The following is a 16,319-nucleotide window of genomic DNA, read 5'->3' as shown; positions in this document are numbered from 1 at the left end:
GTGCACGTAATTGCCTCAACAAATTAGGCACTCACTTGCACCTCAACATTTTGAAACTTTGGCCCAAACGTTTAACTTATGAGTAGTGAATAATTAACACACATTCACTTACCAGTCCCAGAATCTGTAAGATGCTAAAATGATAGACAAACATCAGCCCAGTGGATAACAGAGCCCACCAGAAATCGGAAAGTGGCTCTGGAGTGTAGATACCTTTTAAAAAAAAAAAGTATATTAATATTGAACTGAATTACACTGGTTTCACTAAGCGCTCAAATAGTCTCCTCCCCCCCCTGCATGAATATCTGGGCATCTGGCTTTAGTTGATAACCTAATACTTTCATGATAATGAATATTTGAGAGAGCCTTGTTTTTCAACTGAAATATCATATTCATTGTCTTTCCCCTCCTGATCCAGTGTTTGGGGCTAGATGTATTTTAATTTAATCATTAACACTATACAAGACATTAGCTCTCACTAATCCTGCTTGTTTTCCACTGAAACAAGACTTCTCTTCATTTTCTTGGCCACAGAAGCAAACAGGGAGTGTTAATTTTACTTCATAAATATAGAGTCTGATTTTCAAAGGTGCTTCAGTCAAGGTATTCAAGTATTACACTGTTAACATTTTGCCCACCTTATTCTGTCACATGCATAGAACTAAAACAAGTAGTAACAGTTACCACAATATGGTGTGTTAAATCACTGCAGTGGCAATTACACTGCAATGCGTGTGGATGTTACTGAATTATCTCCTGATAACTATAAAATAAACTTGCACCAACAGTGTACAGGCTGTATAAACACATCCCACTGTCAAGCGTGTCAGCTAATATGAGGCTGCACTCCAGAGATGGAAAAAGCTGCCGAGGTGTGTCTGCCACAGGGTTTAGAAATCTCTACTGGAGAAACGCACGTTCAGCAGGGATCATTGTTATTGAAAGGTAACATTTCCCCAGTAATGCATGGCTCTCACACACCTGAAGCAGGGTCTTATGGCAGTTAAACAGTGTATAGTGATTTAGGATCTACAGGACAGGAAGGCCTCTGGGAGTTCTCATGAAAGCATTCTTGGGCGCAGTGCATCTGATTTTTTAATTAATACTCACCAGCTGAACTATGATGAGAACAGGAACGGAATTAATTTGGTTTCCAAACTCCACTAACATACAAAAATTTCATATATTTATTTCAGTTTAAATAAAAAAATACCGAGGAGCCATAAAGAAAATACTGTACAAAATTGAGGCGTTTTCAGTTTCCCCATCTATGTTTCCATTAACAAAAACGTACATTGGCATATGAGAGAGGCAGCATAGCATCCACACACAATTACCAGAGGGTGGCTGATCAGCTTCCAGCTCAATTAGCAAGTACCAGACTTAATAAGCAGCAGGAACCAAAAAAAAAATAAAATAAAATCTACCCTGCTCCCCCCCAACAACTGATAAAAAAGCAATCCTAAATCAGCTATTTAGCTGCCATGCACATACCCGGTGCCTAGGTTTTATAAATCACTTACACATTGCTTTCATGTATTTAAATCATCATTGCCACGTTACAATCCTTTTGTACATTGATTTCTACCAGCAACTTTAGCCATTATGCAGGAGCAGTGGGGGGGGGGTTCAGACACCTATGGCAAAATATATCTATTTAACATCAGGTTCATCTGAAGGTTACAACACTCTCCTCAACGTTACCCACACTTCAGGTTCCATAATAGCAGATCTGTTCCTAGTCCGCTCTCAAAAAGCTGTTTATAGCATTGCTCTTGTGCTATTCATAGGTCTCACTCAAGACCAAAATAGTTGGCTTTTTGGGCTTAAAAGTAGCATTAATGCACCCCCGCTAGTAATTCTCTCTTGATTCTGATTAGCAGCAACACTGGTTCCATTTTGCCCAACAAGGAAATGCAATTTCAACTCTGCACATTGGCTTAACAAACGAGACGTGGCTACATGGATTCTGGGGCAGGGAAGCTGCTTTCAAAGCATAAGGCATCTTACAAGATTCGCTAACCAGCACGTGGCTGAAGGTCAGAGCAGCCTGGGGAGCATCTGAACAGCAGAGTGCCAGGCTATTATCAGAATCCAAAGCTAAAAGTAAACTCTGCTTGCATAACTCGGAGTGGAGTCCTCTCTGGTTAAAGAGGGAGATGAACGGAGAGCTCCAGTGCCGCTAGGTTCACACAGAAAGAAGAACAGTCAGGTATGCAGGTTCGGCAGCTTAAAGAGCTGGACACTGTTCAATGTAGATCTCATGCAGGGTGATCTACTGGAACAGTGATACTCATTAGGAGTATCTAGCAAGACAGTAGATGCACAATTAGACTTGGTCGGCACACCATGTTCCATTGCAGAGAGAAGAGGAAGCAACTAGTCTTAGAGTCAGAGTTCAACATTGGGAGGCAGGCAATCCGAGGTCTGGTCTTGGCTCTACCATCCATTTCAGGCATGGCTTGGCCAAGTCACAATCTCCCTGTGCTTTTTTTTCCTCCCCATTTATAACACAGAGGAAAATATCACTTGCCTCACCAAGTTTTTGTGGGGGTTAGATTTATGTATGTCTCACTCTCTACAGTGCTCTGGTCCCAAGTCTTATCAATAGGCAAGAAGTGTAGTGTAAGTCCCTGCCTCTACAATAATCCTTATCTGGTTTAAGCGCAAACAAAGCAAGCCATTTAAACCAATTGCTAAGAGCCTATGGAGTAACAGTGCCACCATATGGTTCAGCAAGAGCTCCTGGGTGTAGTAACTGCACAGGGTACCATTGCAGACACACACTGCAAACCTTAGGAAAAAGCATTTTAAAATCCAGAGAGATGAAGCTTGGAGGATTCTGAATCTAGAGACCACAAAACTGTCCCTGACTGTGCCCCAAAGATCTGCCTCTGTTAACCTAACGTTATTTATAACTTGTAGGGCCTAGAGACCCCTCCGGTGCTTATGCAAACTGTAAGAGAGAGTTCCTGCTCTGAAGAGTTTACGATCTAAATAGACGAGACAAGTCAGAGGGAAAGCATAGCCCTCACGAGGTGAAATGATGTGCCCAAGGTTAGTGGCACAGCTGAGAACTAAACCCCAGTTTTTCTGAGTCCCAGTCCAGTGCTCTATCCACTCGACCATGCTTCAGCAGCTCTTTAGGAGGGTTGTTCTTGTTCTAGTCTATCTTCCTAAGGGTTTTGAACTGCTCCATCAGTGCCTTTTGCTGTGCAAACCCATGCAATGTAGTGGTGACTCTTACAGATTTCAGATCAGGTCTATCCAAGCAGCCATGAATTCTCCTTGCAGAACCCTAGCATAGGATTTGCCCACATCGAATTAGCTGCACTGAAAAGCATGGCTGGCAGCAGAGGTGGTAGCCAGCCAACCACCAAAGGGAGAAAAAGCCACCAGGATTCTCCACATGGAACATTTCAGAAAGCCTTGAAATCTCTTGAACAGGTATGGGAGATAAATTTTAAACTGACACCCTGCACAACATATGCACATCTCTCTCCAGAGAAGTACACTGCTGTGGATTTGATTACTCTCTACAATCCTCCTGCTACTGTATCAGGGCTCTTGGGACCACTGTGGTGTGCTCTGTCCTGTTGACAAAGCAAGTGGAAATGAAAGAGCTGCTGATTAAGTGACCATGTTAGGTTTGCTGTTCACCTGAGAGATCAGTTTCAATAGGGAACAGGAGCTTCACTATCTTCCCATTCACCAGAGATCACAAGAGGTTTGAGCATATTAAGCACTTCCAAATATTTAATCTGACTGGCACACACTGGCACCAAGTGACCCTGTTCTTAGAAATGCCCAGGCCCCAGGCAGTTGAAGGTGCAAAACCACCAAGTCAATCCCAAATCACGACGGCCAGGTGGATTTCACACTTCTCTGGTGCTGGAAAACAAGACTACGGGCATTTCCATTTAGATTAAGCTTTCATATTTCAGGAAAGAAAAATGAGATGGTGTGAGAAAAAGGTTGGCTGTGGGTCAGGATTTCTGGTTTCAGTTCCTGGCTGTGCCACGGACACCTTGTGTGACCTTGGGCAAGTCACTTAAATCATTTACCCATCTATTAAATGGAGATAAAGCTTTGGAAAAGTACCGCAAATTCTTAATATTGCCAGCTAGGATCTTGGTTTATTTTATGCTGGACTTCTGATCAATCTTTGTTACAAAACACTAAAATACCTGAGTTGAAATAAGTGTAAACTCATTTTAGAAAAAAAGACGCCCTTACGCAAAAGTCCTATAGAATTTAATAGAAAGTTATAGTCTTCCCATAGGTACTTTAGAAAATTGAAATTGCTCTAGAAATCTATAGAGTTGAAATAGAAAATAATATGACTGTACTTGGAATTATTCTATTGAATTCTATTTTAGGGGTTTAATTCCATAGGTTGATTTTTTTAGTGAACCCTATTGGCTTCATTTCTACTACATTTGACTGGACTTTTCTAGTCTTCCAACCCAATCCAGAAAGTCTCTCTCTGCTGCCTGTAAGCAGACATTGATATAGTTTTGCTGAATTCAGCCACTGGACCATAATATCCAATACGCACCGAAGCACTGCCAACTTTCTCTCTCTGATGTGGGCAACTCTCTCTCTCTGATTTTCAAAACAGGAACAACTCTCCTAAGTCAGTCCTGCACACCTAGAGTGCAGAGTTCCTTCTAGCAGGTTTGAATTTTGAGCTGACAGCTATTAAATCCTGGGGACACACTTCCCTTTCAATTTCCCAGAGGAAGGAAGGATTTAGAGTGCAGTCCTGCCCCTTACGCAGCATTTTATTAGGACTCATTCTCACCTTAAACCAAAGATTTGGTGCTGCAGTTCAATTCCGCTCAACTCTAGAGTTAAGTTTGATTTGTCCCTTTTGAGCCTACGGCCACTCTTTCCCTAGATTTCAGCATCTCTCATCACAATTAGTAAGGCCAGCAGAGCTGGTGAGAGGTGCATTGTCCTGTCAGGAACTTTTCTGACCTTCCACAGACAAAGCAGTTCTTGGAACCACCTGGGGTCAGTATTCTCAGGACTTAGGGTCTTCCTCACTCATCTATCAGGAAACTGCCTTCTCAAGCTTCTGCCCTTTCAAAATACAAATTAGCATAATTTGGACAGGGCCCTTCACTTCAGTTTATACAGAACATATTCCTTCAGATTACTAGCTTCCTTATTTGTGGCCTGTAACAGACTACCCTGGGCTGAGCAGCGGAGCAGCTATTAAGGCCAGCACTGGGCAATCCTCCCAAACCTCTACATGGTGCTATCGGCAGGCAGGCACAGAGCACAAAAAGTAAATAAAGGCTTCTCCTTCCCACGCTGGGGATTCAGTGGGAGCAGAAAGGGAATTTTCCTATGTGTAAGTGGGGTTTCTTTCTACAAGCTTTCTACAATCCAGAGCATGCCCATCCCCAGGACTTTACATGGAGAGGCAAATAATTAGCTAGTCACAGGACTAGTTTATTTTCAAATAGTTGCAGTCAAATATTTCCTTCTCTATCATCATAGTTAATCAAGTTTTTTTGTAACTAGATGTGAAAAAGCTATGAAAGGACGCAACCGAAGAAAACTCAGGACCCTAGGGGTGGGGAGGGAGGGCAGAGGGTGCAGCTAGACAGGGCAGAAAAGCCTTGAATATAATGATCAGGGAATCTGGCTAGTGAATCTGAACAGCCCAAGGGGTGCAGTTTGCTTTGCTGTAGTCACCGGATTCACAGCCATGGGGGGAAGGAGAGGAGGGGAAATCACCCTTTTCTCCATGCTTGATGCTTAAGCCCTATGCCACACAACACAGCTTATCTTCTCCCTAAGTCGAGTCTGTGCAGTGCCTCTTAGAAAGTTGGCTCCTTGGAGCTGCTCCCACTTCTCATTCATGTGACAGACGACGAGCAAACTCCACACAAGAAGAGCGTCCTGGATCTTTGCTCACTTTCTCACAGTGTAGAGGAAATCCATCTCTTTAAGGAAGCTTGGACCAAAGAAAAAAGCTTAGGGGGCTTGAGACAGAGGACAGATTAGCTTAATAGGTGCATCTCTTGCTTACAAGCCGGCGACTCTGGCTCTGTTCCCAGAAAGCGACTTATCTGCTCAATTAATTAATTGTGTGAGCGTGCCACTCCAGGACACAGGTGTGGAGCAATGAATCATCTCCTACGAGACTCTCATGTCAGTGTGCACGACTGCCCATCCAAAGCTGGTGAGACTGCTACAGTCAGCTCTGGCTACAGCTTGTGTTTTGGTTTGGTACCCAGGCATTTCTGAGCAAGGAAAGAGCCTTAGTTTACAGCCTCTCTCCACCTCTCCCAGAAGCAGGGTAGCCCACATGCCTAACGAACTGACAGACACTCTTGAAGGAGAGAACAACAGAGACCTTGCCCCTCCCCAGCTGACAATTTGGGAGCTGGCCAAAACAAAAGCATAATCAGTCACGTATACAGGCTAAAAGAGACAGACGGACACAACATCCTACAACCCTGAGTCACAGGAAAGCTCTGAAACTCCAGGCATACCCCCCGCAATATCCTGAATTGCTTCTGCAGCTGTAAAAGCCCCTTCTCTGCTCTTCCATGGAATCAATTAAGTAGATGCTGGTGCCATCAAACTAGAAAAGGGAAAGCCATCATCGCCCAAATTCCATCTCCATGGGAGCAGCCATACATTTACAACTTACTTGGTGCCACTATCATACACAGCACTTTATAAGAATTTGGAAGGGGACAATCCCAGCCCTGATGAGTTTACAATCTAATTTACAATCCCAGCACATTGTATGGTGAGCATCTATTTCTGTCCAATCTGCCGAAATAACTGACTGTTAAACACTTACCAGGCAGAGCATGGGCTAAAATTAGGTTTTAGTCAAGACCCTTTGGTGCACCACACTGAGGACAGTGGAATTCTGGGGCAACCTACAATGTTGTGTGATATTTTCAGCACCCATTGCACAGGAGACAGATTTGTTCACCACTGGGGGGTGTAAATCTGGGGTCTTCTACAAAGCTATCGTAACAGGACCCCGGCTCTAAGGTCCAAGATTGAGACTCAAATCCTAAACTGTAGGTGGTACAGTTCAACAGGCAGGGGGGTAGCAATAAGACAGTAGATTTAGACCACATTTTCTGTCCCTCCTTCCAATCCCGGCTGAACAGACTGACTGACAACAGGAGTAAATTAGAGCTGTCTCAGGCATGCTACTTTACGTTCAGCTGTATAGAGCCATTACTGGCGGTCAGAAATCAACAGTGCACAGAAATTCCCTGGCCACACCCCAAAGCTGGAGGCTGGTAAGGAAGCTGCTATCTGCAACTCTACTCCATCTGTGGATTCCCCCACTTTTCTGTTAAATCAGCATTACATCTGCTTTGCACCATCAGTCACAACACAGGTGGCCAAGGATTTGGCCCTTGGTGTGTGACCTTCTCTCTCGTCTGTTCTGGGGTTGGTGTGTGACCCCTTGAGGAGGAAAGGGAACGTGTTTTGCGTCCACAACTAGTGTATGTGTTTGGGGGGGGAATTAGTTAACCAGGAGGAGGAATAAGGAAATCTATGATGTGCTATAATGTCCAAAAAACGTGGGATGGGGAGGAAAACATCTCTTTTCCCTAGAAGGCTGCACTAATCAGCACAGCTCTCAGTCAGGACAAGGCAGCTCATCCTGCTCACTGTGCAATACTGGAATGTGAGCAGTCAGCATCACACTAGCACTTTGATCAGACCTGAGCACGGTGGAGCCCCCGCACCATCCAGTACAGACACAAAGCAGAAGCTGCAAGCGTGGCAGTGTTATGTGACCCAGCCTTGCCTGCCACAGCCAAGAGGATCACGAGAATGAATAAAGATGAATAACTCAGACACACAAACAATTTCTACATCAGTTGAAGGGTTCCACCTCCCCACCCCCCAAATATCCTGATGCTGGTGAAAAGTTCCAAAATGGCAGCGTTGGACACTGGAGTCCTACATTTATGGACTCTCACATGCACTACAGGTGCTTGAGCTGAACCTGTGTAAGCTTTCCCTATGACACACCATTCATTTTCCTGTCCTGACCTGGAAAGAGCTCTTTGACAGGCAGCTGTGTCTCTGAGCCAGAGCCCTGGGATGAAGCTGCCAGCGTGAGTCAATGCCACAGTACTTCAGACTGTTGCTTTTTGATGCATCAACCAGGAACTGGACTATGACCAACTCAGTTCACATAAACTAAACAGCCATTAAGCAATGGGCTAGACTGAAAACCAATGACCTAGACGCAAAAGGCTCTATGTCCCCAATATCAAACTCCTGTACCATTCTAATGTGCTTCCAAGTCCAATGAACTATTATTTCGCTGCACATGTAACTTATTTCCCCAGGTCACAATCCACATAATCATATTCTGATACAAACTTCTGTCCCAGGTACACATATAGAGTATAAGCTTATTGCTGCATGTAACTGAAGGTCAGCGATCATAGATCAAGCCACATGGAATATTGTTACAGCAGAAGGCACCTGAGTCAAAAAGGGTTTCAACCAGATCTGCTAGTGAGATGGGCAGAATATTAATAGGAAATAATTTTCTAGCATCGGTTCTACAGACATTAGGCCAGCCTCTTAGCTGTTCCATCTGTACTGGATCCCACCAAGTTTGTAAAGAATTCACATTTTCCCAAGAATAGACAGGATATAGATTTGGGAACCAGTCTCCGGGGGCACTAGACACAAGTACTGTACAATAAGTAGTTCAATGTCCTGGGTTAACAAGGTATTAATGTGGTATTAATCAATCAGGTACCCTGTCATACCACAGGGGCCAATTTCAAAACAAGCTGGAATCAACTGGCTTCACAGCCTCAGCCAAGGGTGATTACAAAAGGTATCCATCCATTAGCCAGCAGAAAGTGTCACTGCTCTCATGACAACATTAGATGGCAGCAGATAGCTGTAAACTGATACATGACGGAGAGCCGGAACAATGGGATGCTAGAGATGGAGAAGATTTACTACACCGAGCGCTTCCTCTTGCAGGACACCGTCCCAGATGGAGAACAAACTGGTATGCTAATGGCAGGGAAAGCAAAGTGTTGCTTTCGAAGAACTAGAAACATAATGAAACCAGCTGCGCCTAATTAGTTAACGCCAACCCAACAGATCTCAATAGCGTAACATGGCTCCGGCTGTTTGCAGGCCTACCTCCTTTCCGCAGCAGATAGATGGGCACAACATAGAGCATCACGTGCTGGATGTAATAAATTTCCACCTCAAAGGGAAGCTGAGGAAACAAGGAAAACATTAATAAGCATTTTTCATGATTGACAAAGCATCATTTGCAAGCCAAAATATGTTGCAAACTTTCCATACAAAGCATAGGGATCACTTCTCTTCAGACTCCATTTGCAGGTCAGAAGGCAAAAGCCATAATAAGACTCACACCACTACTTAGCAGGTTAGGTCGGGAAGGGAAGAATGCCTTTTTATAGCGAAATCATGGGGAAGGTTAGGAAGACAGTGTAATTACCTGCTTTGGAAGTCCCTGTAATTAACAAACCACAATTATTTACTTTATATCTCATCAGCCTGGGACAGTGACTCAGAGACCTGACTCAGAGACCAGCGTGTCCTAGAGCAGTGTTATAAATCAGCCGTCCCTACCTGAGCGAAACCCTTATGTAGTGTTGCTGGCCAAATTCCAACTGAATTGTCAGTCACCACACGTGAAGTGACAAAAGCCACACTACAATTCTTTGCAATTATGTTATTTTGCCACCTACCCGTGTCAATGAAGGGGTCGCAAATATATTAACCATTGGCACTGGCAGTCTGGATTTTCCGATAGCAAATACAAAAACAGTGCAACACTGGTAGGCAGGAAATCTCAACAAGGAACAGCCAGAGAGAAAGTGTGGCTCAGTTTCAGTCCTATCCCAGTTTGTTACGTAAAGAGGAAATTTCACACTGGGAGAAACTTGACACAAGATTTTTTTTAAATCCATCCACCTTTCATGTATTGTTTTTTGGACTCGGTTTTTAATTATAAATGTGCTCAAACCAGAACTTCAAATTCAAAATATGGGGGAAAGGAGACAGGGAGGATCCTGATTCAAAAACCAGGATTCATAACAGCCTCCAGAATGACAGACAGTTCTGGGTCACTTCCAAGGTCAGATATATCTATTTTTCTGATCTAGTTCAGGTGTGAAAATTGGACATTATTTACCATCATTTTAGGCTGAAATCTCACAACAGATCACCAAAATTCATATCATCCAACCCAAACCCATTCATTGGCCTTGATTCAATCTCAGACCCACACCATAACCTGATGCTAATCCAGATCCAAACACTGCTGGTGGGGGCCCATCTGTATTAGTTACTGGTAGAAAAGGGAAGCCTTCCCCGAAGCACAGCTCGCCCTGACACAGCGCTGTGCTTGTAATGATGTTATGATGCTGAACTAGCGACAGCATAGTAACCTCGAAGTCAACAGATGCCGATGTATTAAACATGGAGTCATGGATTCACTAATGAGAGAGAAGTGAAGAGAGAAGCTGGACTGATAATGAAACTGTTTCAAATAAGGGTTAATAGCAGCAGAAAGACAGGATAGGAATCTACGGGCAAAACATTATTTGCACAAAAATATTTTCTCTTAACCATACTCCAGTGTAAGAATCTCCTTAAATAGGTAGCACTTTGGGCCCTGATTCACAATGGCTTAGCATTGCCAGTGTCCTGACTGCTAACTCTAAGATGTTCATCCGACTGTTATGGAAGTGATTTATAAACATTCCATACAATTCTTTTTTTAAACAGATTGTTCAAATATCCTGTAATAAAAAACATAAAACAATACATCAATATTCTGCAAAGGCAAAGCATCGCAGAAGCTTTGGAAGTTTTGTGCATCCTAACCTTTTCCTCTCTCTTCTAGGTTATTTCCTGAAAGACACTGAGGGCAAAAGGGAGAGAATCAGAGATAAATCAACTTGAAAGGAGCTTAAGATGGCTTTAGCAAATGGAAAAGGATTTATAGCTCTGCCATTTGGAAAGCCTGAGCATCAGAAATAATAGCTTCAGATATAAACACCACAATATGCAATGTTTACTCCTGCCAAGCAGCCTTCTCCACCCATTGTCTGTGGTTTCATAAGGGGTTTTGCACTAGCTGAGTAAACGTGAGGGTCAGTTACACAAACTCTGCACTCAGGACACACTGAGAACAGGGGACAGTTGTTTTGTTTAACACAGCAAAAACTGTCAACACTGTCGCAACAAAACAGCATTTTCATGTCATGAAAGATTGTTTGTTCTAAGGCCTAGCTAATTATGCAAGTGCATTTCCTGGTATGGAGTAGATAACACTGACTTCCTTTCTACACTAAATGCCAAGAAATAGAACCGCACTGTACAGCCAGGCTACAACAAAGAGAAAGAACAAAACAAATATGAGCGGAATCGTAAAGCTGTACAGAACAAGTGACTCTCCTCACTTCTAGGCTTTAGCAAGTGTTCACTTTGGGTGTGTTGCTTACTCCATGAAACACTTGGGCATGTGTACGTGCACCAAGAACTAAGATGGTGAGACACTTACTAGGGCCTAGCAAGTGAAAAGCGCACAGAATGGGTCACCTGCCAATTCAGGATATAAGGAATTCTGCAGGTAACTGCTAATCACAACAGATTTCCTGGATCCGTTCTATAAATCATAGGGAAGGCAGCACTATGGAGGTGTCCTGACCAGGGCACATAAGAGGAGGGGGTGGGAACACTCTTTGCTCGAGTTGATTTGGCTCTGAAACGTGCACATGAACATAAAGTATGGCAAGCAGCTGCAAGCCAAAGGTCCATGGTCTCTAAACCAAGACTCAACAATTTGAAAGGGGACCACCACTAAGGGTGCCAGCCCCCTGTGGGTTTCTTCCCAGCCACACAGGGAGGGAAGCAAAGCCAGACCTCCTGAGGATGTGTTAACTTCAGGGAGCAAAGACCCACCTAGCAATGGGCAAAGGAGGCCAGGCCACTGTCCCTGTGCACGTATCCACCTCCCACCCCCTGGGAGCGTCACACCTCCTGGTGACTGAGGCAGACTGCTGTTTACAATTTAAACTCTGGGCATTATATTCAGTCAGCTGATTGGCTGCCTGACCCAAACTCCCTTCTTACAGGTTGCCAGCGTCGCTCTCCCGGCCTCCAGTGGGCAACATTAAGAAAGGAATCGCTAGCCTCCATGTCAGGAAATCTTTCCCAACAGTAAAATCTTCAGAACAGACTCCTGAGGAAGCTGCAGAAACCCAACTGCCTGGGAAAGTTAAAACTAAACTGGGCAAGACACTAAACAGGCTACCACAGGAAGTAATTCGGCATTGATGGAGAGATGGGCTGGATGTAGGTCTTCTTCATCTAACTTCTATGCTTCTGTATAACTCATTCTGACTTGGCATTTACCTCTTTGGATACCCTTTTAGCGCTGATACATCACAGTTAATGCCATTTCTGAAAACAGGACAGAACATGAGATGTTTTTAGCTTCTGAACATACAAGTGTCTCTCTTAGGATTACCATGTCAGAGATACACACGATGTCAGAGGAGGTGAACAGAGTTCCCCAATGCTGGTGGTTGCCCAATGTGCTATAGCAGCTCAGAGAGACCGAACAACTTGACATAAAGTATGGGTCAACCAGGATGCAGCTTTTCCATGGCTAGGGGGTCCTAACATACTGGAAGTGGCAATGGGAAGAAACTCTCCAAACTTGCCTCCTTTTCTTAGAACATGCAAACAAGCAAACGTCCAAGATAGATATACTGTCACCTTTTTCTATTAGCAGATATTTCATCTCTCACTAACCATTTATTCCAGGTCCCCATAACCGGTTAAAATTAAAGCAAAGCATAGCCCAGCACATTATTAAAAACTTCTCTCCTTTTAAAGATTACTGGCTTTGTTGCTTGTGGTTTCAATATTAAAATATATGTGGAGTTGGGAAATGTCTTGGCTAGCCATAGAATTTTTAACATGGATATAAATGAGCAAAGAGCATGACTACAATGCTACATCGGCTGCTGGTCCTTAAAGCCAGTCCAGCACAACACAGACACATGCTAAAGGGTTCACTGGATGGCTTCCGAGAGTAGAGAACACGTTACAAAAAGTCTTGCAGCTCTCACCCCAAAAACAGAGTAGGCTATGGGACTATTCGTGAATTTCCTACTTCAGCTGCACTCATGGCAGCCTTGTTTACTGCTCAGAAGTCCTTGGAAAGGAAAAGCAGCGCATGATACATGGAATACTGAAGGACAAGCTCTCACATGTGCTCATCTTAGATTCCTATCAGATTTACACAGGGGTATAGCAAAAAGAGGAGACACTGGCATGCAGGGCAATCTTCTAAGCACACAAGTTCTTGCAGCCCTTAGGCAGGCTGGCTATAGCCCCAATGAAATCATCTCATGATGTCTTTCTATTAACTACATTAGGCTTTGGAACTAGCCCTTACTGCAGGAACCTTGGACAGCTGAACTATGCCTGAATTTATTCCCAGCTTTGGGGTGCTGTGAGGATACATACGTTCAGTATGGGAGCCCCAAAGTACACCAAAGTCGTAGAGTCTCTAACACCAGTATTGCTGCCAAGCAAACATTCTACCTCTTGCTGAAACATTTTAAATGACTTGGGAATTATCTGTAAGCAGCTACATACAGCGCTGGAATCATGCTTCAAGCTACCACCAGGTCTCATTACACAGCTGACTATTACCTGTCATAACATACCTCGGAGGGAGTGGATGGATTCCTATCTAGCTATTGGTCTAATCATAGCTCTGAATGGCTTCTTTTACAGTGAAGAAAGAGTTATCAGAAATTCAGGACATCAGACTTAAAGGTACGTCTACACAAAACATGCAGCAAGTTTCAGAGCCCAGATCTACAGACTCAGATTTGTGTACTGGGGCTAAAAATAGCAGTTAAGAGGCTCCCACTGGGCTCCGGCTCCAAGACCCACTTCCCGACCTGGGTTTCAGAGCCCAAGCTTCAGCCTGAGCAAGAATATCTACACTGCTCGTTTTAGCCCTGTAGCCCGAGTGCATAGACCTGAGCTCTGAGACTTGCTGCCACCAGGACTTGGGGATTGTTCGGGTTTTTTTGCAGGGTAGACATGAGCCCTGCAAACTGAATGTTATCTGATGAGTGGCATTTGGATAGTAGCAAGTATACTACTATAAATACAGCTCAACTCAGTCTTGCCAGGAGCTGGAATTCTCCAAGAAGCCAAAGCAGGTGAGCTGCCAAGAAACTGATATTTAATGCCAGTTATTTCCACAGGAGCTGCACAACTCTCTGGCTTGAGCACCTAGCCCTGGAAACATAGCATGGATCAGACAAGAGTATTCCCCATATCTTAAAGCTAAGGGGGAGAGGAAAAGGGGGGGGGGGGGAAGAACTATTAAAATATTGTTAGCATTATAATCTGTGGACAGCAAGACCTTTTAAAATAAAATAAAGAGCGTCCAAGGTATAGAAAGGTGCCAGTTGCACAAGGAAATGGGTATTGGATTCGGAAGCACATCCATTTAACGTTTCTTTACAGGAATTCCTTTCATATTTTACAGGCAGACTTTCATTCAAATTTCCTGCCACACACACACACAGATATTCAGAACTAACTTAAGTAAATCCTGATGAACCTGATGACAATCTCAATTTCATCCAGGCATCTCCACCAACAGTTGTCCTCACAGCTATTCTGCTGCACAAACCGTCTTATTTTGGGAGAGAGAAGCACAGTATCAGTGTTTTCAATTAGGGTTTAATTCAGCAGTTTCATCCACTGATTTTACCCAACTCACATTTTCAATTAGCACAGTCAGAGTGGGACTTATATGCAGGGGAGACCAAGAGTCTGCCTCTGTTATCAGAGGGAAGTGCTAATGTGCATGAGCACAGACCAGAAAACAAAAAAAACCATGTATTTGTGGGAAAGGTACTCTAGAAATGAAGAATCTGGGGAAATTTAGGTAACAGAAGAGTGGGGACAGCCCCCCATCACTCTGGATAACCATAACAGTATTTTTGCTAGTGGAAAAAAAAACCCAGAAAAGCCAAAATAGGTCATAGGCCCAGAATTCAGATCCTGCCCAAATTTTGGAAACATACAAGGGGATTTGGTCTTGATCTATCACTACCAGAAAAGTGAAATTGATCAAGAAGATCAGGCTAGTTTCCCTATCCAAGCAGCAATGGTAGTCATGGTTGATCTCTACGTGTCAGATGTAGGGTTTCTTTCTTTAATCACTATTATTATTTTAAATATTTGACCAGCATCAGTGATTGGTGTTACCTCAGACATAACAAAAATGCAACAACACTTACCTACATACTTAACTTTGCCTATGTGAGGCATTTCACATGAGAAGAAGTTCGGCATCTGCTTAAGTGTTTACAGGGACCGGGCCCAAGATGGTAAATGCAGTAAATTATCCTTTGCTCTGCAGATTAAATGTGGTTTTTCTCGTGAGGCATCACTAAAAAAAAAACTCCACAATACAATGATGGGTAAATCCTTTAGTATACAAAGTTCGTTCACTACCTCACCAACTGACAGTCAATTAAACAGAAAATCTAGGCCACTCATGGCAACTATGGAGCTGCACAGTAAATACTGATCCTACTTTGACTGAGTATATATTTAAAATACACACATCTCTTGATCCAAACAGTACAATCGCTTCTGGATGTGCCATAACTGCACCATCCATCCCAGCAGGCTCAGCAGAGACAGCAAGTCAACCACCTCTGGACTTGTCCTATTTTTAATTTAATCCACAACAACATTTTCAGGACACCAGCTGACAAAACAAAACTTTAAAACCAGTAGAGAGATTGTTAACATAATATGAAGGGTCTCACAAAAATTACTGCCCAAGCACTTTCAGTCTTTGTGACAGCTACACTGGAATCTACTCGCTATGACTGCGATATTGCAAACTGATATGTGCGCGTGAACCCTGGCCACCATCTGGCACCTACTAACACAGCTCCTCACGTCTGTAACTATGGCTTAGATGATCATGGCCTAATCTGTGCCCTTTTTTCCATATCAAACACAAAATGTCTTGGGCTCTCACATTTCTTCTCCTACCCTGCTGAGACCACAGATTGGTACATGAAAGCCTGTGAATTTCCATAATTTCCTTCCTTCTCTCCCCTTCCCAAAGATCTTTTAATTCACATTACTTTCTTATGGATTGTTTAAAATAAGCAAGGAATGTAAATATCTTACAGATTGGATCAGACTTTAAATGAGAACAAAAATATCCCTTATCTAATTACTGAAAAGAAAAT

The 16,319-nt window shown here is 43.4% G+C and overlaps 1 protein-coding gene across 2 annotated transcripts in view; it reads right to left on the bottom strand.

Moving 5' to 3' along the window:
* TMEM164 (transmembrane protein 164) overlaps positions 1–16,319 on the bottom strand; it is an 80,692-nt gene that overhangs the window by 6,033 nt on the left and 58,340 nt on the right. For both annotated transcript variants that reach the window (XM_067548231.1, XM_067548232.1), the window contains exons 5-6: positions 9,172–9,250; positions 113–213 (exon numbers count right to left, since the gene is read on the bottom strand). In XM_067548231.1, the coding sequence (XP_067404332.1) occupies positions 113–213; positions 9,172–9,250 (180 nt within the window). The remainder of the gene's footprint in view (positions 1–112; positions 214–9,171; positions 9,251–16,319) is intronic.

Source organism: Emydura macquarii, unplaced genomic scaffold (genome assembly GCF_026122565.2).
Source record: "Emydura macquarii macquarii isolate MOO-44397 ecotype Brisbane River unplaced genomic scaffold, CSIRO-AGI_Emac_v2 contig_1253, whole genome shotgun sequence".
NCBI lineage: Eukaryota > Metazoa > Chordata > Testudines > Chelidae > Emydura > Emydura macquarii.
The sequence above is the reverse complement of the archived record's forward strand: the minus strand, read 5'-3'. Positions and strand labels throughout refer to the sequence as shown.